Here is a 21,704-nt window from a genome sequence, read left to right on the forward strand (position 1 = left end):
AGGAAATAAATATATTTGGGTACTCTATAGTGAGCACTTTAAAAATCTCATCTGAGCCTTTCCTTGCCCAGAAACTTTCATGGAATCCCCATTATTCTTTAGACCCAGTGTCAGTTATTTAGTGTAATACTACAGCTTCTCCACACACTGGTTCCAACATATCTTCCCTCTTGCCCCAATTCAAGCCCTCAGACCCAGCCAACTTGGTGTAACCAACAACCAAGACACCTGACACACCCTCACAATTTTGAGCCTTCAGCCACCACACATAGTAGTTAGTGTAGTCTGTGTGTTCACAGAGGCATTCTGCAGAGGGAAGGGGCAAGACAGGATCAAATCCAGGGCACATTCTGCTAGACACATCAGCATGGAACTGCATCGTGGGCTAGACTGGGGAGAAGAGGTCCTTTTTTGTGTGTGATTCATCTGCCCCCAATGGTACCTTTTCATATACGTGTACAAAAGCGACCCCTGTGTTCACTTCTTTCCTGCCTTTAATGACCCCCTATATCCCCAAACTCCTAGCTATCTAGGAGCACTATGGTTTTATGTTATTTGGGGTTGCTATTTAATTTGTATTATTTAACTTTATGTGAGTTACTTCTGTGCACCAACTAGCTTATTAACTCACTGAAATTAAGACAAATATATTTTGGGGGTCCCTCCAAAGTTCCCAGGATTATTTTATACACGCAGGTGATCAGTAAACATTCATGGAATGAATCATATATACAAATAAGCAAACATTCAGAGCAGAATCAATCTCAGGAATGTTCACTGGTACAGGAAGCAAGAGAAAGCAGAAAGGAAAGACAGCTTTTCAGAAATTAGACTACTCACAAAGGCTTCCTAGTTAAAAATTACCTGAAAGGTCTGAAGAGACCAGCAAGACCACATGAATGTCTTGATTTTAAACTTCTTTTTTCTGCTTCTAAATACTAGGGAAATGGGCTTCTTTCCAACTGGAGTCTCCAGATTCTAGAATTAGGAACCTGCGTCAATTCTTTTCTTTCTTTCTTTTTTTTTTTTTTTTTGAGACAGAGTGCCATGGTGTCATATCTCACAGCAACCTCAAACTCTTGAACTCAAGCTGGAGACTACAGGCGCCCGCCACAATGTCCACTTATTTTTGTTGTTGTTGCAGTTGTCATTGTTGTTTTAACTGGCCTGGGCAGGGTTTGAACACGCCAGCCTTGGTGTATGTGGCCAGCACCCTACCCACTGAGCTATGGGCGCCACCCCTGCATCATTTATTTCCTCAGCACTTAATAATATAGATATTTTATTATTTTTTTAAATTTATTTATTATTATTATTATTTTTTTTTTTTTTGGCTGGGGCTGGGTTTGAACCCACCACCTCTGGCATATGGGACCGGCGCCCTACTCCTTGAGCCACAGGCGCCGCCCAATATAGATATTTTAAAAACATATGCTTTTATGAGAATGGATAGTTAACTGGCATGGTTATTACATCAGCTGTTATTTCCTTTTGCCATCTAAGGGACAGTTTGCTGTATTATCAGCTGATGCTGTAAGTGGCAGAGTAAGATATTTGCCACAAAGTTATTTTGGGAAATTTGTGCCTTTTTTAGAATGTTGCAAGGGCCAGGAGTTGCCCCTGCTTCCCATCTGGGCTTTATCTGACCTTAAAAACTGACAAGGACAGATGTAGTCTACAGCCTATTCTAGAACATCTCAGATAGCTTTTCCACTATGTGGCATTCTAGCTGACAACCTCCCCCTTCATGAGGTTTCATCTTCACAGGATTTGCTGATTCTGCAATTGCACTTTGGGTTATCGATTGCTGCTTTAGCAATAACAAAGCCTACAGTCTTGATTTTTATTATTTCCAGGACATATGCCCTCTTAAAAAAAAATTGCGTACCTTACAAATATTTTACCTGATGTAGAGAGGCTTTAAATTTGGCAAACCAACCCAGGAGAAGCAAAAAAAAAAAAAATGAATAAAATCCATGTAAATTGGATGTCTGGTTTCAAGTATTTATGCTGCTAAAGACCCCATTTATGCCATGAATATAATTCAATTATATGTATTTTGTGCTTTAATCTGAATTTGTTTAACTTCTTTTTTTTTTTTGAGATGGAGGTGGAGCAGCGGAGGCGGGGGTCTTTCCTGTGTTGCCCAGGCTGGATTTAATTGCGGAGCTCAAGGGATCCTCTCCCCTCAGCCTCTAGGTAGCTGCCTCTAGCCTTATTCTTAACTTTTAATACTTCATTTTATCATCTTCCCTCATAATCACAACGAGGATGTTCTTATCTCCTGGTTCTTTTTCCTTCAGCAGCTCAGTATTTTCTTCCTCCTAACAGTGCTTCTCTATCTCAGTCTATTCCGAGGAAAAGACAACCTTAAGACCCGAGGTTGGACCCCCTGGCAACAGTAACAAGATAAGAATATGAAGCAGGTTCTGCGACTGTATTGCAATGTGATTGGAATGACTATGGTTTTTCATTCTGCACAGCAGGTTTCTCCACCTCCGAAACGGGGGGCCGTGCCATGTCTGCCTCACGGTGAGGAGATATTACGACACATTCAGATAACTCCCCAAAGCACCTTGCAGAGTGGGCCTGCTCTACACTGTGGTTTTCATCTTTTATTGGAATCAAAGGCGGGAACGCATCCACCGAAAGACATCGACTCCGGCATTTATGGGGAAGTTTCCACCTAATGAAAGCACAAAGAAATTTCTGTCGTTGAAAATACATAAACCGCCATCCCAAAACACTTACGTAAAGAGCTCTAAGGGGAAATACTACCCCGCAGTCCCTCGCGTCAGCCGCAGTGGGCGGGGCTTGCTGCTCAGCCACGCCCCTCGCGTCGGGTCCCTGAGGGGAGCGCCCCACCCAGGCCGCGCGCGGGGCGCGGCGGGAGGCCAGTTTTGCCCCTCCTTCCCTGCCGGAGCGCGGAAAGACAGTTCTTGCGCCTGCGCCCTGCGCTTCTGTGCTCTTGGGCACCCGCTCGCGGGGCGTCTGTGCGCGTGCGCGCTCGCGCTCCCGCCCTCTCGCTGCGCTCGGCTGAGTCAGTCAGTCTGTCCGAGTCTGTCTTCGGAGCAGGCGGAGCGCGGGGACTTGGAAGAGCTACCTGCTTGGTTATTCTATTTCCCCTCCCTCACCTCCGCCCCATATCTCTCTTTACCCTTCTCCCGCCCTTGCTCGCATAACCATGGCGGAGCTGTCGGCGGCCACTCAGTCCCCGTCCATCTCGTCGTCGTCCTCCGGGGCCGAGCCGTCCGCGCCCGGCGGCGGCGGGAGCCCGGGAGCCTGCCCCACCCTGGGGGCGAAGAGCTGCGGCTCCTCTTGTGCTGGTGAGACGCGCGGGGGAGCCCCCGCCCTGGGGGGGCGAGCGGGGGTCCGGGAGTTGGGGGGGAAATCAGGACGCGGGGGTAGGGCGAATTACCCGGGACTACTGACGGCTTCGGCCCCGAGGGACGAGCGTTTGGAAAATGGGCAAAGGGGGAGGGAAACAGAAGGTCGTGCGAGCGGTGAGGAAATAACGGGGTGTGGGGAAAACAGGTTGGGGGCGGGGAGGTAGTCTGGAGAGTGGGTGTTAACGCCGAGACTGGGCAGGTGGTGAAAAACACTAGCTCGCGGGAGGGTGGGGTAAAACGGAGAATTGCTCGATGCATATGATGAACTGTGTTCGGGGAGGTGAAAACCCTCTTCTGAACCGGGGTGATTTAGTGGAGGATTAGCGAGGTTGAGAGGATTGGGGCAGGTGGGTCGTGGGAGAAATGATTTGTTACGATTTTGAGGAGATGGTGGGGAAAGGGTTGCATAGCAGGTTTGCAGACCGATGTTGACATAATCGAACACATACAACAGTCATCCAAACATTTTTTGGGGGGTTGCCCATGAGGAAGTTTAATGGAAGCAACGTAGGCCCCCTCCTTTTTTTTTACAGTTTTAGGTTAGACTTTATGAATGCTCGATTTGTCTTAGGCTCCGAGGTGGAAGGGGGCGTGATGAAAATAGCTCTGGAAAGATTTGGGAGGGAGCTGCGGATGGTCCAAGATGGATCCGTGGCTGTATCTGCAACACAGCCTGCTCTTCGCTGGCACTGCGTGGGGGTGGTGACGTGCAATCAGTCGCTTATATTCTAGAAGATAATAAATAGAGTCGTGCCAAGCCATCAACATGTTTTGATTTCATGTTTTCTGTGGGCTGTTGTTGATAGCAGTATAACAAAAGGTGTTTACTGCAGAAAGGGGGAGGGGGGCGAATTCAGACAAAGCAGGGGCTGCTTGAAGCCCCTTTTCCCATTTCTGTGAAAGACTAGGAGAGAAGCTGCAGGCCTCCTTTAGTTTCCATTGTATATGCGTCTGCCTGCTGGTGAGAGCCGGCTGGCAAGCTCCCCTTATGCAGAGATCTGCAGTGCAGATGCCTTCTTGAGGAAAAAAATGCAACATGGGCAGGTGGTGGTTCTTAAAGGAACTGAGTCGTGGAAGGAAAACAATTGCATTCTGTCAAAGGAAGAGCCATAAACTCAGGAGAGTTCAGATAATTTTGTTTTCTGTTTTAGTTAGGTTAAGGGATTTTGAGAGGTTTTTAAATGCCTTGTCCCTTTTGGCAAATTCTTGGGTTGTTTGTTCTAAAGAACATGTAATTTCTGATCCAAGTTAGCTTTCAATGTATTCTTCATGTGTTTTTCTATCAGTAGATTTCCACCTGCTGAGAGCCTTGGAGCCCTGTTGAATTTTCCAGTGTAGTTATGGCCATTTCAGTAAAACCCGGCAGTATCAGAGGAAGCTTCTGCAGATAAAAGAATGAGGCAGCAAATTTGGAACCCTTGTTCCCTTTAAACCATCAGTGTTTCTCCTCCAAATTTTTGTGTTCTGGGCTAAGGTCCAGATGAACAGCAGCTTCTTTATAATTTAGCAACTCGGTCTATTGGCTTTAATCATTTGTCACTGTTTATTGTTTAGGATTGGCCCTTTTGTGCATACCTTTTGACTTGTCTTGATTTTCGATTTTTGATTCTGACCAATGTTTTAGGAATTGGCCCTTTGTGGTCAAAAAAGACAGATGTTAAGCATTAAGGAGTCATTCTAGTTAGCAAGCATTAAAATTTAATCTGGGGTCCAGCATAGTGGCTCATACTGGTAACTCCAAGCACTTTTGGAGACTGAGATAGGAGGTTTTCTTCAGGCCAGAAGTTTTTAAGTTTGAGGCCTGGGCAACATTTTGGACTCCATCTCTATTTTAAACAAAAAAATTAGCTGGGCATGGTGGTGTGTTCCAGCTACTCCGGAGGCTGAGGGAGGAGAATTGCTGGAGGCCATGAGTTTGAGGCTGCTATGATGATGCCACTGCACTTTATCTAGCTTAGATGACAGAGCAGACCTTGTCTCAAAAAAAATTTTAGACCTAACATTTATAATCAAATGATGAAATCATTGAGAATCACTTTTTTTATTCCTTTAGTGCACTTGTAAAAGAATTGGCTCTTTTACTAGGCCATCAAAATAAGAACATTTTGTTCACCAGATACACTACCACCACAAAGTAGACCCTAAATTGGCAATACAAATTTAATACCAACACATGTATATTTGTTTGGTTTATGTTTCTGATATTCTTTAACTTTGTCACAGTTCTTATTTATTATTGGCTTTACCTTGCTTATTTTATGCACTTTTTTATTTTGTATGTAGAGACAGAGTCTCAGTTTGTCACCCTCAGTAGAGTGCCATGGCATCACACAGTTTACAGCAACCTCCAACTCCTGGGCTTAGGCGATTCTCTTGCCTCAGCCTTCCGAGTAGTTGGGACTACAGGCGCCCACCACAATGCCTGGCTATTTTTTATTGCAATTTGGCTAGGGCTGTGTTTGAACCTGCCACCCTCCGTAAATGGGGCCGGTGCCCTACCCACTTAGCCACAGGTGCCGCCCTTGTGCACTCTTCTTTATGATAGTGGAAAAGTGCTGAAATTATACATTTTGCCAAAAGTTGTGGAATTAATATTCTGAAATGGTATTCTAAATACATGGGTTTGCATTACATTTTCTAATAGTATCAAATGTCTCACTCATTGTTTTCACCCTTTGTTTCTTAGTAAAATTTTATTACAGAATTTGTATTTCTTAGATCAGCTTTAGATACTTTATCATTATTCCCACTTAGAACTGTGTCTGATGTATAGTAGTACTTTCTCTTTTTTGTTTGACAGTCTCAAGCTGTTGCCCTGGGTAGAGCGCTGTGGCATCAAAGCTTATAGCAACCTCCAACTCAGGCTCAAGTGATCTTCTTGCCTCAGTTTTTTCTATTTTTTCATAGAGACATAGTCTCCCTTTTTGCTCAGGCTGGTCTCGAACTCGTGAGCTCAAGCAATCCACCCACCTTGGCCTCCCAGAGCACTAGGATTATAGGTGTGAGCCACTACCTCTGGCCTGCAGTAGTACTTTCTGAGTATTTGTTCAGTAAGTCAACAAATTTATGAGCTGGAAAAGTATACCTGAAAAATAAACCGATACTCTATCTTAAACTCTTTTTTTTTTTTTTGGCCGGGGCTGGGCTTGAACCCGCCACCTCCGGCATATGGGACCGGCGCCCTACCTGCTGAGCCACAGGCGCCGCCCTTAAACTCTTATTTACTGAAAATGTACATTAATATTGTCTAAAAAGTATTAATGCAATGATGGTGGGCCCAGTACAGGATCTTCATTTGTTGGGTTACTGCTTGAATTGGAGTACCCCTTCTTCCCTGCAATATGATTTCTCCATCTCACAGAGGAAATGGCTTAAGCTTTTGCAGCAAGAAAGAAAAGTGAAGTTTGTTACTCTAAAACTTACTGGAAATGTAGATGCAAAAAAATTACCTTGATTGTTTAAAACATGTGAAAATGCTGCTGTCAGCCTTCAGCTTCATGTTCTTTCACCAAATTCTCCTTGTTTTTTTTTGTTTTTTTTTTTGTAGAGACAGAGTCTCACTTTATGGCCCTCTGTAGAGTGCAGTGGCCTCACACAGCTCACAGCAACCTCCAACTCCTGGGCTTAAGCGATTCTCTTGCCTCAGCCTCCCGAGCAGCTGGGACTACAGGCGCCCGCCACAATGCCCGGCTATTTTTTGGTTGCAGTTTGGCTGGGGCTGGGTTTGAACCCGCCACCCTCGGTATATGGGGCCGGTGCCTTACTGACTGAGCCACAGGCGCCGCCCTCTCCTTGGTTTTAATTAAAGAAGAGTGATTGGTGTCCTGCAGAGAACAGTTTTGTCTTGACTGACCTATTCACTGATGAATTTTAGAAATAATTGTTTCTGGCGGCGCCTGTAGCTCGGTGGGTAGGGTACTGGCCACATCTACCCAGGCTGGCCAGTCAGAACCCATCCCGGGCCAGCTAAACAGCAATGACAGTTGCAACAACAAAAAAAATAGCTGGGCATTGTGGCAGGCGCCTGTAGTCCTAGCTACCTGGGAGGCTGAGGCAAGAGAAGGGCTTAAGCCCAAGAGTTTGCAGTTGCTGTGAGCTGTGACAGCACAGCACTCTACTGAAGGTGACATAGTAAGACTCTGACTCAAAAAAAAGAAAAGAAATAATTGTTTCTGGCCAGGATCAGTGCAGCGGCTCATGCCTATAAACCCAGCACTTTGGGAGGCCAAGATAGGTAGTATTGCTTGAGCTCAGGAGTTCAAGACTAGCCTGAGCAAGAGCAATACCCATCTCTACTAAAAATAGAAAAATTAGCCAGGAGTAAGTGGTGGGCACCTGTAGTCCCAGCTACTCAGGAGGCTGAGGCAAGAGGATCGATTGAGCCCTGGAGTTTGAGCTTGCTGTGAGCTACAACACAAGACTCTACCAAGGGTGACAGAATAAGATCTGTCTCAAAAAAAGAAACTTGTTTCTGCATACAAGTAGAGAATGAGTGATGGCAGTCTCTGGTTCCCAGTTAGGTACTATTGGAACCAGCAGTATAGTCTGCTCAGAGAAGAAGGTTGGGTGCCAGGATGGCTTCTCAGATTATGTCTTTGAAGGAAACTAAACATTTCCAAGGCAGAAATTTGAAGTTGAGATGAAAGGGACTGAAATATTTAGTGTTCTTTTCAGAATGAGAGTTGCCTTTATTAGACGTTAAATATAAACATGTGCCTATTGTCTGAACTTTATTTTATTTTTTTGAGACAGAGCCTCACTATGTTGTTCTTGGGCTTAAGCGATTCTCTTGCCTCAGTCTCCCAAGTAGCTGGGACTACAGGTGCCTGCCCCAATGCCTAGCTATTTTTTGTTGCAGTTGTCATTGTTGTTCACTGGCCCAGGTTGGGTTTATATGCCAGCCTCAGTGTATGTGGCTGTCACTGTAACTGGTGTATGTGGCTGTCACTGTAACTACTATTCTATGGGCGCTGAGCTGTATTGGCTGAACTTTAAGAGTACCTCAGTAGTTTACTGTTTGATGTGATGCTGAAATTCCATAACTTGCTAAAGATCATTCTTTATTGTTATGAAAATCATAATGCCAAAATCAAGACACATTTCATAAGTCTGTTCATAGAAATTAGCTCAAAGCAAAAACACCTTGGGCAGTTGCCAATTTCTTTCCTCACTCATGAATATTCTGTGTACTTTTTGTGGTATCATTTCTTTTTTCTTTTTCAAGACAGAATATCGCGTTATCGCTATTTTTGTTGTTGTTGTTGTTGTTGTTGCAGTTTGGTCAGGGCCAGGTTCCAACCTGCCACCCTCAGTATATGAGGCCACGCCCTACCCACTGAGGGACAGGCACCACCCAGTGGCATCCTTTTCACACTTTATTCTTTATTTTATTTTATTTATTTATTTGCAGTTTCTGGCTGGGGCTGGGTTTGAACTCCGGCATATGGGGCCAGCGTCTTACCTACTGAGCCACAGGTGCCGCCCCTATTTTTTATTTTTTTGAGACAGCGTCTCACTGTGTCGCCTTGGGTAGAATGCTATGGCATCATAGTTCACGGCAACCTCTTAACTCCCAACCTCTCTTGCCTCAGCCTCCCAAGTATCTGGGACTTACAGGCGCCTACCTACTTTTTTTTTTTTTTTGAGACAGAGTCTCAAGCTGTCGCCCTGGGTAGAGTGCAATTTCTTTTTTTTTTTAGAAATCGCCCTTTAGGGGCGGCGTCTGTGGCTCAGTGAGCAGGGCACCGGCCCCATATGCCAAGGGTGACGGGTTCAAACCCGGCCCCGGCCAAACTGCAACAAAAAAATAGCCGGGCGTTGTGGCGGGCGCCTGTAGTCCCAGCTGCTTGGGAGGCTGAGCAAGAGAATCATGTAAGCCCAAGAGTTGGAGGTTGCTGTGAGCCGTGTAACGCCACGGCACTCTACCCGAGGGCGGTACAGTGAGACTCTGTCTCTACAAAAAAAAAAAAGAAATCGCCCTTTAGGGAGGCACCTGTGGCTCAGCGGGTAGGGCGCCGGCCCCATATGCTGAGGGTGGCGGGTTCAAACCCAGCCCCTGCCAAACTGCAACAAAAAAATAGCCGGGCGTTGTGGCGGGCGCCTGTAGTCCCAGCTGCTCGGGAGGCTGAGACAAGAGAATCGCGTAAGCCCCGGAGTTGGAGGTTGCTGTGAGCTGTGTGACACTACGGCACTCTACCAAGGGCGATAAGGTGAGACTCTGTCTCTACAAAAAAAAAAAAAAAGAAATCGCCCTTTAGATGGAGGGAGAGGTGGGACTTTGGTGTGTGTCACACTTTATGGGGGCAAGACATGATTGCAAGAGGGACTTTACCTAACAATTGCAATCAGTGTAACCTGGCTTATTGTACCCTCAATGAATCCCCAACAATAAAAAAAAAAAAAAAAAGAAAGGAAATCGCCCTTTAGCGATTTTCTTGCTTCAGCCTCCGCAAGAGTTTGAGGTTGCCGTGAGCTGTGACACCTCAGCACTCTACCCAGGGGCATCAGCTTGAGACTCTGTCTCTAAATAAATGAATAAATAAAACCCTGTTTTGCCCAAGAGTTTGAGGTTGCTGTGAGCTCTGATGCCTCAGTACTCTACCCAGGGCTACAGCTTGAGACTCTGTCTCAAAATAAATAAATAAAACCCTATTTTGCATATAGATAGAACATAGCAGGTGAGATACAAGTGAGAAATCACAATAAAAGAAGATTTTTTGTGTTTTTTTTGCAGTTTTTGGCCAGAGCTGGGTTTGAACCCACCACCTCTGGCATATGGGGCTAGTGCCCTACTCCTTTGAGCCACAGGTGCTGCCCTAAAAGAAGATTTTTATGCTTTTTTCTTCCCACAAGTAAATCAGTTGTTTGTGACCCCTCTCATTAATGTCATAAATCTACCATTCCCTTTTACTCAGATAGTCTATTCAGGGGATAAGCAGAGTCAAGATCTTTTATAGGTGGCTTGGCCTGACATTAATATTCTTAAATATTTTCTGCAGCATCCTGACTATAATAAATGTTGTTATGATACATTATAAAATTCCTGTCCATGGGGAAATACGGTACAGGAGAGAGCAAGAGCAGTCATGCCAGTATGTTCCACAGATACCTGCTGACTTGGATTGTTTTTATTACCCAGAAATAAAAAGTTTCTTTCAATGATCTTTTATTTAATGATTAATTGATTGGAGACATGGTCTCACTCTGCTGCCCAGGCTAGAGTGCAGTGGCATTTTCATAGCTCACTGCAGATCCTCCTGCCTCAGCCTCCCAAGTAGCTGGGACTGTAGGTATGTTAAAAAAAAAAAAACCAGAGTCTCACTTTGTCATCCTCTATAGAGTGCTTTGCCGTCATAGCTCATAGCAACCTCAAACTCAACCTCAAACTCTTGGGTTCAAGCAACTTAGAGGTAGGGTTCGCTCTTAAAATTCAGGCAATTCGGGCGGCGCCTGTGGCTCAAGGAGTAGGGCGCCGGTCCCATATGCCGGAGGTGGCGGGTTCAAACCCAGCCCTGGCCAAAAACCACAAAAAAAAAAAAAAAAAACTCAGGCAATTCACCCGCCTTGGCCTCCCAAAGTGCTAGGATTACAGGCGTGAGCCACTGCACCCTGACCAGCCCAGCTAATTTTTGTAGAGATGGGAACTCAAACATCTAACCTCAAGCATTCCTATCTCTGCCTTCCAAAGCGCTGGGATTACAGGCATAACCCATCACCCCTGGCCTCAGTGCTATTTTCTTTTACTGACTAATTCATGAGTAACTAAACCATGATAATCATACTAAACAAATCTATATATGTTTAATAGGTGAGCTTTTACCCTAAATTGATGTATCTAGGGAGTCGTTTACTAAGTTGATGGTGAGAGTGTCGCTGTTTTTATTTTTGGTGTTTTAGAGATGATCTGGAAAAATATAAAACTAATATTATTGCTTTTATTGATCTTGCTTTGAGTTCATTATACATTAGTCATGATATGGGAGTCACAGTCTAATCCTGTGCATGTTTCAGGCATTTCATAAAATGAAGTTTGGTACTGAAGGAGTTGGTGACATGTCAGGGGAAAGTTAAGCTTTCCAGCTTTGAGCTAAAAATTTGTTCTGCACAAAAGCCACTTCTCTTTAGATTATCAGTAATCACAGAATTTACCATTTTTATAATCCTGAGTAAAATTACAAAGGCTCCGAATAAGTATGTTTTGTAATATAAATGATGTGTTTTGTTTTTTTTTTGAGACAGTCCCTCACTATGTCGCCCTCAGTACAGAGTCCTGGCGTCACAGCCCACAGCAACCCAAACTCTTGGGTTTAAGTGATTCTCTTGCCTCAGCCTCCTGAGTAGCTGGGACTACAGGTGCCCACCACAATGCCCGGCTATTTTATTGTTGTTGTTTAGCTGGCCCAGGCCCTGTGTGAACCCACCAGTCTTGGTGCATGTGGCTGGTACTATAACCACTATGCTACGGATGCCAAGCCATAGTAAATTTTTAGATAAAAATTATTAAGATGATATTTTGTTCACATAATTAGATTATTAAGAAGTTGCCCAGGGCGGCGCTTGTGGCACAGTGGATGGGGCATTGGTTCCATATGCCAAGGGTAGTGAGTTCGAACCAGTCCTGGCTAAACTGCAACAACAACAAAAAAGAAAAAGAGAGAAAGAAATAAAAAAAAAAAAAAGTTGCCCAGAAAACTGACTTATCTTTTGGGGTTTTTTTGTTTGTTTTGTTTTGTTTTTTCTTGAGATAGAGTCTCACTTTGTCACCCTCTGTAGAGTGCTATGGCATTATAGCTCAAAGCAACCTCAAACTCTTGGGCTCTAGCTATTCTCTTGTCTCAGCCCCACAAGTAGCTGGGACTACAGGCGACCACCACAATGCCAGGCTTTTTTTTGTTGTAATTTGTTTTGTTTTAGCAGGCCTGGGTTGGATTCGAACCCACCAGCCTGGGTGCATGTGGCCGGCACCCTGACCGCTGAGCTATGGGCGCTGAGCCTTACTTTTGTTTTTGTTTTTTTGTTTTTTTATTAAATCATAGCTGTGTACATCTTATTTATTTATAACACCTATTAATTCTAGAGTTTCTTTCTTTTTTTTTCCAGATTAATGTGAAAGTACAAACAATTAGGTTACAGTGTTTGCATTTGTTAGGTTTGCTTTTGTTAGGTAAAGTCCCTGTTGTGGTTGTGTCCCTACATGCAGGAGGTGTGCCATAGACCCTTACATTGTGCCTGTTAGGTGGGAACACACCAATCCCCCTCCCTCTCCTGTCCCTAAGAGTTATTTTGGATCATATAGTATCATGTATGTTTTGAAAGAAGGGTGTATGGTTTTGTTTTTTTAAGAGACAGAGTCTTAGTCTGTCACCCTGGGTAGAGTACTGTGGCATCATAGCTCACAGCAACCTCACGTTCTTGGGCTCAAGCGATCCTCATGCCTCAGCTTTCCAAGTAATTGGGACTATAGGCACCCACCATGATACCCAGCTAATTTTTCTATTTTTAGTAGAGATGAGGTCTTGCTCTTGCTCAAACTAGAAGAAATGTATATGTTAAATAAGTTCAGCTATCTATACTCAGTATTGCTTGTGATTTCATCATTGGAGCCTTTTACTACATATCTGTGACTAATGTAAGATATGTTACTCTGTGATATTGCAGCTTCAGAGAGAATCTCTTTAAATATCGTTACAGGATTTGTATCTCCATTTTCCATTATGGGAGGAGGTTAACAGCAGGTAATAATAATAATAACATATATATATGTTTTTTAGATAAAGTCTATATTGTCCAGGCTGGGCTACCCTCTCACCTTCCCTGGTAGCTGGGATTATAGATGTGTACCACGTCATCCTACTCAGATTTTTCTTTATCTTTTTTTTTTTTTTTTTTTTTTGTGGTTTTTGGCCTGGGCTGGGTTTGAACCCGCCACCTCTGGCATATGGGACCGGCGCCCTACTCCTTGAGCCGCAGGCGCCACCCCAGATAACTTTTCTTTTTTATTTATTTATTTATTATTATTTTTTTTTTTTGTAGAGACGGAGTCTCACTGTACTGCCCTCGGGTAGAGTGCCATGGCGTCACACGGCTCACAGCAACCTCTAACTCTTGGGCTTACGCGATTCTCTTGCCTCAGCCTCCCGAGCAGCTGGGACTACAGGTGCCCGCCACAACGCCCGGCTATTTTTCTGTTGCAGTTTGGCCGGGGCTAGGTCCAAACCCGCCGCCCTTGGCATATGGGGCCGGCGCCCTACTCACTGAGCCACAGGCGCCGCCCCCGTAAATGGCTATTCTTTTCTTTCCTTCTTTTGCCTAAATCAAAAAGGTTAGAGTTATCCTTGTGCTCTCTCTCATACCACCTTCAACAAGTGAGATGGGAGAGGATGAAAAAAATAAATAAAAAGATGTGGGGGGAACCCACAAGGCTATATCTGTAATACATATAGAGAGTGCCAAAAAATGTATACACATCTTAAGAAAGGAACAAAAAACTGTATTAAAATTGTAATACTCAATAAATACCAGTAACCAAAGATGAATGAATACAAGTCATGTTGAGCACCGCTTGTAATTGCAGAAGTCAAAGCTGACTTGAATATTACAAATTAATTATTTTTTTCCTTTCTTAAAACATGTATACTTTCTTTGCACCCGCTGTATGTCTTCTGTTTATGTTTAAGGTTAGCATCTTTTATTTCTTCTGAACTCTAGGTGTTTTCTACTAATGACTTTATTCCAGAAAGGCATCTTTCCATAACCACTTGGATGCTACATACTGGCTTATTAGAAAGAGGCTCATTTTGGCCAGGTACAGTCAGTCACACCTGTAATCCTAGCACTCTGGCAGGCCAAGGCTGGTGGATTGCTTGAGCTCATGGGTTCAAGACAAGCCAGAGCAAAAGTAAGACCCTGTCTCTACTAAAAATAGAAAAACTGGGTGGCGCCTGTGGCTCAGTGGGTAGGGCACGAGCCCCATATACCGAGGGTGGCGGGTTCAAACTTGGCCCCAGCCAAACTGAAACAAAAAATGGCCGGACGTTGTGGCAGGTGCCTGTAATCCCAGCTACTTGGGAGGCTGAGGCGAGAGAATCATCTAAGCCCAGGACTTAGAGGTTGCTGTGATCTATGATGTCACGACACTACCAAGGGTGACAAAGTAAGACTCTGTCTCTAAAAAAAAGAAAAGAAAAACTGAGGCTAGAGGATCACTTGAGCCCAACAGATGGAGGTTGGTGTGAGCCGTGACACCACAGCACTCTACCCAGGGCAATAGCTTGAGATTCTTGTCTCCCCCCACACCCTCATAAAGAGGGCCGTGTGAAGACTGTGGGAGGCCAAGGCAGGTGGATCACTTGAGCTCAGGAGTTCGAGACCAGCCTGAGCCAAGCGAGACTCCATCTCTAAAAATAGCCAGGCATTTCTGGTGGGTGCCTGTAGTTCTAGCTACTTGGGAGACTGAGAATCACTTAATCCCAAAAGTTTGAGGTTGCTGTGAGCTGTGATGCCATGGCACTCTACTGAGGGTGACAAAGTGAGATTGACTTAAAGAAAAAGAAAGACAAGAAAGAGGCTCATTTCTATTAGTGGGATTGCTATATTGAACTAAAAGATCTACTTTTAGGGCAGCACCTGTGGCTCAAGGAATAGGGCACTGGCGTAGGGTGCTGGCCCCATATATCAGAGGTGATGGGTTCAAACCTGGCCCTGGCCAAAAACTGCAAAAAAAAAAAGATCTACTTTTTGTTTTTTCAGAAATCTCCATAGTTTTCTATCATGGTTGTATTAATTCAATGATAAGCTAGTCTTATGTGTCTGGATTTTACAGCATATTAAAATAAATTTAATTTCAGCCTTATTCCTAAAAAAAAATCTGAGGTTTTGATTTAGTATCCCTTGAACATTTGGAGAAGGATAAGATATTCTTACAAGAAAATGTAGTGCTATTTTAAATGCTGGGCTATCTGTGTATGGTGGCTCAAGCGTATAATCCTAGCACTTTGGGATGCTAGGGTTGGAGGATTACTTGAGGCCAGGAATTTGAGACCAAACTTTTACTTGGGCAATATAGTGAGAGCCTATCTCTATAAAAAATACATTTAGGCTCAGTGCCCATAGCTCAGTGGGTAGGGCGCTAGCTACATACACCAGGGCCGGTGGGTTCGAAGCCAGCCCGGGCCTGCTAAACAACAATGACAACTATAACAAAATAAAACAAAAAAAAGCCAGACGTTGTGGTGGGTGCCTGTAGTCCCAGCTACTCGGGAGGCTGAGGCAAGAGAATCACTTAAGCCCAAGAGTTTGAGGTTGCTGTGAGCTGTGACGCCACAGCACTTTACCGAAGGTGACATAGTGAGACTCTGTCTCAAAAAAAAAAAAAATACATTTAGGGTGGTGCCTGTGGCTCAGTGAGTAGGGTGCTGGTCCCATATACTGAGGGTGGCAGGTTCAAACCCAGCCCTGGCTGAACTGCAACCAAAAAATAGCCGGGTGTGGGCGGCGCCTGTGGCTCAATTAGTAGGGCGCCAGCTTCATATGCCGAGGGTGGTGGGTTCAAGCCCAGCCCTGGCCAAACTGCAACAAAAAAATAGCCGGGCGTTGTGGCGGGCGCCTATAGTCCTGGCTGCTTGGGAGGCTGAGGCAAGGAATCGAGTAAGCCCAAGAGTTAGAGGTTGCTGTGAGCCGTGTGATGTCATGGCACTCTACCTGCGGGCGGTACAGTGAGACTCTGTCTCTACAAAAAAAAAAAAAAATAATAATAATAAAATTAAAAATAGCCGGGTGTTGTGGCAGGCGCCTGTAGTCCCAGCTGCTCGGGAGGCTAAGGCAGGAGAATCACAGAAGCCTATGAGCTAGAGGTTGCTGTGAGTCCTGTGACATCATGGCACTCTATCAAAGGCGGTAAAGTGAGACTCTTTGTCTCTACAAAAAAAAAAAAAAAAAATTTAAAGATTTAGCTGGGTATGGTGGTATGCCATACCTCAGCTACCTTCTCAGGTGGCTGAGGCAAGAGGAACACTTGAGCCCAGGAGTTTGAGGCTGCAGTGAACTATGATTATACTACTGCGCTTTGAGTGACAGAGAGAGACCCTGGCTCTTTTTCTTTTTCTTTTTTTTTTTTTTCAGAGAGTTTTAAGCCCTGGGTAGAGTGCTGTGGCATCATAGCTCACTGCAACTCCAACTCTTGGGCTCAAGCGATCCTCTTGCCTCAGTTTTTCTATTTTTAGTGGAGACAGGGTCTGGATTTTTGCTCAGACTGGTCTGGAACTCATGAGCTCAAGCAATTCACCCACCTCCCAGAGTGCTAGTATTACAGACGTAAGCCACCACATTCAGCCGACCCTGTGTCTTAAAAAAAAAAAAAAAAACTAGCTGGGGGTTGTGGCCAGAGTCTGTAGTCCCAGCTACTTGGGAGGCTGAAGCAAGAGAATTGCTTGAGCCCAAGAGTTGGAGGTTGCTGTGAGCTGTGATGCCTCATCACTCTACCCAGGGCAACAAAGTGAGACTCTGTCCCAAAAAATAAATAAATAGGCTCAATGCCTGTGGCTCAAGTGGCTAAGGCGCCAGCCACATACACCTGAGCTGGTGGGTTCGAATCCACCCTGGCCCCACCAAACAACTATGACGGTGGCAACCAAAAAAAAATAGCTGGGTGTTGTGGCGGGCACCTGTAGTCCCAGCTACTTGGGAGGTGGAGGCAGAAGAATCACTTGAGCCCAGGAATTGGAGGTTGCTGTGAGCTGTGATGCCACAGCACTCTACCCAGGGTCATGGCTTGAGGCTCTGTCTCAAAAATAAATAAATAAATAAGTATATATATGTAACCAATTTCTTATTTATACAGTTCATTTTATTTCTTTTGTCAGACTTTCTAATTTTGTTTCTTTTGCAGCAATATTTCTACTTGATCATCTTGTTTGATTACATGTATGTTTACTGCAATAAATGGTACAAAGAAAGCTTTCCAATTTTTTTTTTTTTTTTTGTAGAGACAGAGTCTCACTGTACCGCCCTCGGGTTGAGTGCCGTGGCGTCACACGGCTCACAGCAACCTCTAACTCTTGGGCTTACGCGATTCTCTTGCCTCAGCCTCTCGAGCAGCTGGGACTACAGGCGCCTGCCACAATGCCCGGCTATTTTTTGGTTGCAGTTCAGCCGGGGCCGGGTTTGAACCCGCCACCCTCAGTATATGGGGCTGGCGCCTTACCGACTGAGCCACGGGCGCCGCCCGCTTTCCAATTTTTTTTAACAGAAGAGTGGGCATCTTGGTAACAAGCACCATTTTGACCTACACTAGAAAGAATTACTGCTTTTGTAACTACTGCATTAATAGAACTTTGACTTTTACTTCTCTGGTCTCTAACATTTAGTCAAATGATTCTTAGACCTGTCTGTTATGTCTTATCAAATCTGTCTCCTTTTTTTTTTTTTTTCAGTTTTTGGCCAGGGCTGGGTTTGAACCCACCACCTCTGGCGTATGGGGCCGGTGCCCTACTCCTTTGAGCCACAGGTGCCGCCCCAAATCTGTCTCCTTATTCATATCCTCACTGCCTTAGTGCAAGCCTTCATCTCTTGCCAAGATTATGCAGTAGCTTTTTAATTTACTCTATGCTATGTACGCTACTGCTAGTTCTTTCTAAAACATGTGATATTGTCACTGTCGTACCTGGAAGCCTTCAATAGTTCCTCATTTCACAAAGGATATAATCCAGATCTCATTATATGGCATTATTATTTATTTGAGACAGAGTCTCACTATGTTGCCCTTGGTAGAGTGCTGTGATGTCACAGCTCACAGCAACCTCAAACTCTTGGGCTTAAGCGATTCTCTTGCCTCAGCCTCCTGAGTAGCTGGGACTACTTGCGCCTGCCACAAGGCTGGCTATTTTTTTGTTGTTGTTGCAGTTGTTTAGCTGGCCCAGGCCGAGTTCGAACCTGCCACCCTTGATGTATGTGGCTGACGCCATAAGCACTGTGCTTTGGGTGCCAAGCCTTTTTTTTTTTTTTTTTTTTTTTTGTGAGACAGAGTCTCACTTTATCACCCTTGGTAGAGTGTGATGGCATCACAGCTCACAGCAACCTCAAACTCTTGGGCTCAAGCTATTCTCTTGCCTCAGCCTCCGAAATAGCTGGGACTATGGCCACCACCACAATGCCCAGCTATTTTTAGCAAGGTGTCTCCCTCCGGCTCAGTCTGGTCTGGAAATCCTGAGCTCAGGCGATCCACCCGCCTCAGCTTCCCAGAGTGCTAGGATTGCAGGTGTGAGTCACCGTGTCCAGCCTCATTGTATGACATTTAAAACCAAGTGTAATCTGGCAATTTGTTCTTCAGAATTCCTTTGCCTTCCTGATTCACCTGATGAACATTCTTTAAGACCAAGCTTACCATCTCTTCTGCCATATTCTTTTCTTTTTTTTTTTTTTTTTTTTTTTTTTAATTTGGCCAGGGCTGGGTTTGAACCCGCCACCTCCGGCATGTGGGACCGGCGCCCTACCCGCTGAGCCACAGGCGCCGCCCTGCCATATTCTTTTCTTAAATTTTATTATTTATTTCTTTATTTTATAGAGATGGAGTCTTGCTTTTGGTCAGGCTGGTCTCGGACTCCTGAGCTTTAGTAATCCACCCACCTCAGCCTCCCAGAGTGCTGGAATTACAAGTGTGAGCCACTGAGACTGCCACTGTGAAATATTCTTTTTTTTTTCTTTTTTTAAATTTGGCCGGGGCTGGGTTTGAACCCGCCACCTCCGTTATATGGGACCGGCGCCCTACCCGCTGAGCCACAGGCACCACCCTCACTGTGAAATATTCTTAATTTACCCTACTGATTGCCTCTGCTGCGTTCCTACAACTCATACGGTTTTACTGGTCTGTGTTTCTTTTTCAGCTTCTTGTGGGCACTGTATTACCAGTGCTAACACAGAGAAGGCTTAAACCTAGCCACTGATAGTTAAAATGATTTCATTAACACAAAGTTAGCTCAGTGCCTGTGGCTCAAGCGGCTAAGGCGCCAGCCACATGCACCTGAGCTGGCCGGTACGAATCCAGCCCGGGCCCGCCAAACAACAATGATGGCTGCAACCAAAAAATAGCCGGGCGTTGTGGCAGGTGCCTGTAGTCCCAGCAACTTAGGAGGCAGAGGCAGGAGAATCACTTGAGCCGAGGAGTTGGAGGTTGCTATGAGCTGTGATTTCACGGCACTCTACCCAGGGTGACAGCATGAGACTCTGTCTCAAAAAAAAAAAAAGATTTCAGGGCGACACCTGTGGCTCAAAGGAGTAGGGTGTTGGCCCCATGTGCCGGAGGTGGTGGGTTCAAACCCAGTCCCAGCCAAAAACTGCAAAAAAAAAAAAAAAAGACTTTGTTAATATAGCATCTGAAAATTAAGATCACTACCATTCTGGGATTCAATTCCCTGTGGCATAAATATGGAGTATGGGCTTGGTGCCTGTGGCTCAAAGGAGTAGGGAACCGGCCTCATATATCGGAAGTGGTGGGTTTAAACCTGGCCCCGGCCAAAAACCAAAAACAAAAACAGATTTACTGATGCATGATAGAGGCGGCGCCTGTGGCTCAGTGACTAGGGTGCCAGCCCTATATACCTAGGGTGGTGCATTCAAACCCAACCCCAACCAAACTGCAACAAACAATAGCTGGGTGTTGGGCCGCGCCTGTGGCTCAGTCGGTAAGGCGCTGGCCCCATATGCCAAGGGTGGCGGGTTCAAGCCCGGCCCTGGCTGAACTGCAACCAAAGGGTAGCTGGGCGTTGTGGCGGGCACCTGTAGTCCCAGCTACTCGGGAGGCTGAGGCAAGAGAATCGCTTAAGCCCAGGAGTTGGAGGTTGCTGTGAGCTGTGTGATGCCATGGCAGTCTACCAAGGGCCATAAAGTGAGACTCTGTCCCTACTAAAAAAAAAAAAAAATAGCCCGTGTTGCAGCGGGTGCCTGTAGTCCCAGCTACTTGGGAGACAGAGACAGGATAATTGCCTGGGCCCAGGAGTTTGAGGTTGATGTGAGCTATGATGCTATGGTACTCTACCCAGGGCGACAACTTGAGGCTCTGTCTCAGAAAAAAAAAAAAATAATAAATATGGAGTATGAATAAAATGTGGTTTTGTAAGTTAGAAGCCTCATGGAATATTGTTGTAATCTATTGCTGGTTATCTGTGTTCTGTATCAGAACAGATGCTACACATAAAAATTTTCATGTCTAGGCGGTGCCTGTGGCTTAAGGAGTGGGGCACCAGCCCCATATACTGGAGGTGGTGGGTTCGAGCCCAACTCCAGCCAAAACTGCAAAAAAAAAAAAAAAATTTTTTTTTTGCATGTTGGAATTTTCCATTAGGAGGGAGTGTTAGATAAAAAGGCAGTAAAAAGGCAAACAGCTGGCAAGTTCATAAGCTCTTTTTTGGCATCAGGCTTACTTAAAGCATTTGGTTTCTCAGGTCTGTCGAGTTTTAAACTCATTGGTTGGCAGTGGTTTGATGTTGATGCTAAATGCATATAGAAATGGACCCGTCTGGAAATGTTCAAGAGCTAGGTAAACATGCTTACTTTAAAAAAGGAAAGGAGAATTGTTTTTAATTTGTAGAAGTAAATGTGATACTTCATTTAAAATTCTGGTCCTAAGGGAGTTACTGCCTATTAGCCACTAGATTCTGCCTTAATGTTAATACATTCTATAATTTTTAGTAGTTTTTTTTGTTTGTTTGTTTTGTTTTTTTAGACAGAGCCTCAAGCTGTTGCCCTGGGTAGAGTACTGTGGCATCACAGCTCACAACAACCTCCAATTCCTGGGCTCAGGCAATTCTCCTGCCTCTGCCTTCCCAGTAGCTGGGACTACAGGCGCCTGCCACAACGCCCGGCTATTTTTTTTTTTTTTGGTTTCAGCCATCATTGTTGTTTGGCGGGCCAGGGCTGGATTCGAACCCACCAGCTCAGGTGTACGTGGCTGGTGCCTTAGCTGCTTGAGTCACAGTCGCGGAGCCTTTTAGTAGGTTTTTTGTTTGTTTGTTTTGTTTTGTTTTGACACAGACTCTCAATCTGTCATCACAGCTCACAGCAACCTCAAACTCTTGGGCTTAAGTGATTCTCTTGCCTCAGCTTCCCAAGTAGCTGGGACTACAGGCGCCCGCCACAATGCCCTGCTACTGACTCACAGGCACCGCCCCTAAATAGTTTTCTTTTCTTTTCTTTTCTTTTTTTTTTTTTTTTTTTTGTAGAGACAGAGTTTCACTTTATTGCCCTCGGTAGAGTGCCGTGGCATCACATAGCTCACAGCAACCCCCAACTCCTGGGCTTAAGCGATTCTCTTGCCTCAGCCTC

General features: G+C 45.0%; 1 protein-coding gene across 3 annotated transcripts in view; it reads left to right on the forward strand.

Annotated features, from left to right (window-relative positions):
• The first annotated feature begins 2,967 nt into the window (after positions 1–2,967).
• RTN3 (reticulon 3) overlaps positions 2,968–21,704 on the forward strand; it is a 74,032-nt gene continuing 55,295 nt past the window's right edge. For 2 of the 3 annotated variants that reach the window (XM_053560575.1, XM_053560576.1), the window contains exon 1: positions 2,968–3,326. In XM_053560575.1, coding sequence (XP_053416550.1) covers positions 3,185–3,326 — 142 coding nt within the window. In that variant the 5' untranslated portion in view covers positions 2,968–3,184. The remainder of the gene's footprint in view (positions 3,327–21,704) is intronic. The other variant, XM_053560574.1, reaches the window with a different exon arrangement.

Source organism: Nycticebus coucang, chromosome 14 (genome assembly GCF_027406575.1).
Source record: "Nycticebus coucang isolate mNycCou1 chromosome 14, mNycCou1.pri, whole genome shotgun sequence".
NCBI lineage: Eukaryota > Metazoa > Chordata > Mammalia > Primates > Lorisidae > Nycticebus > Nycticebus coucang.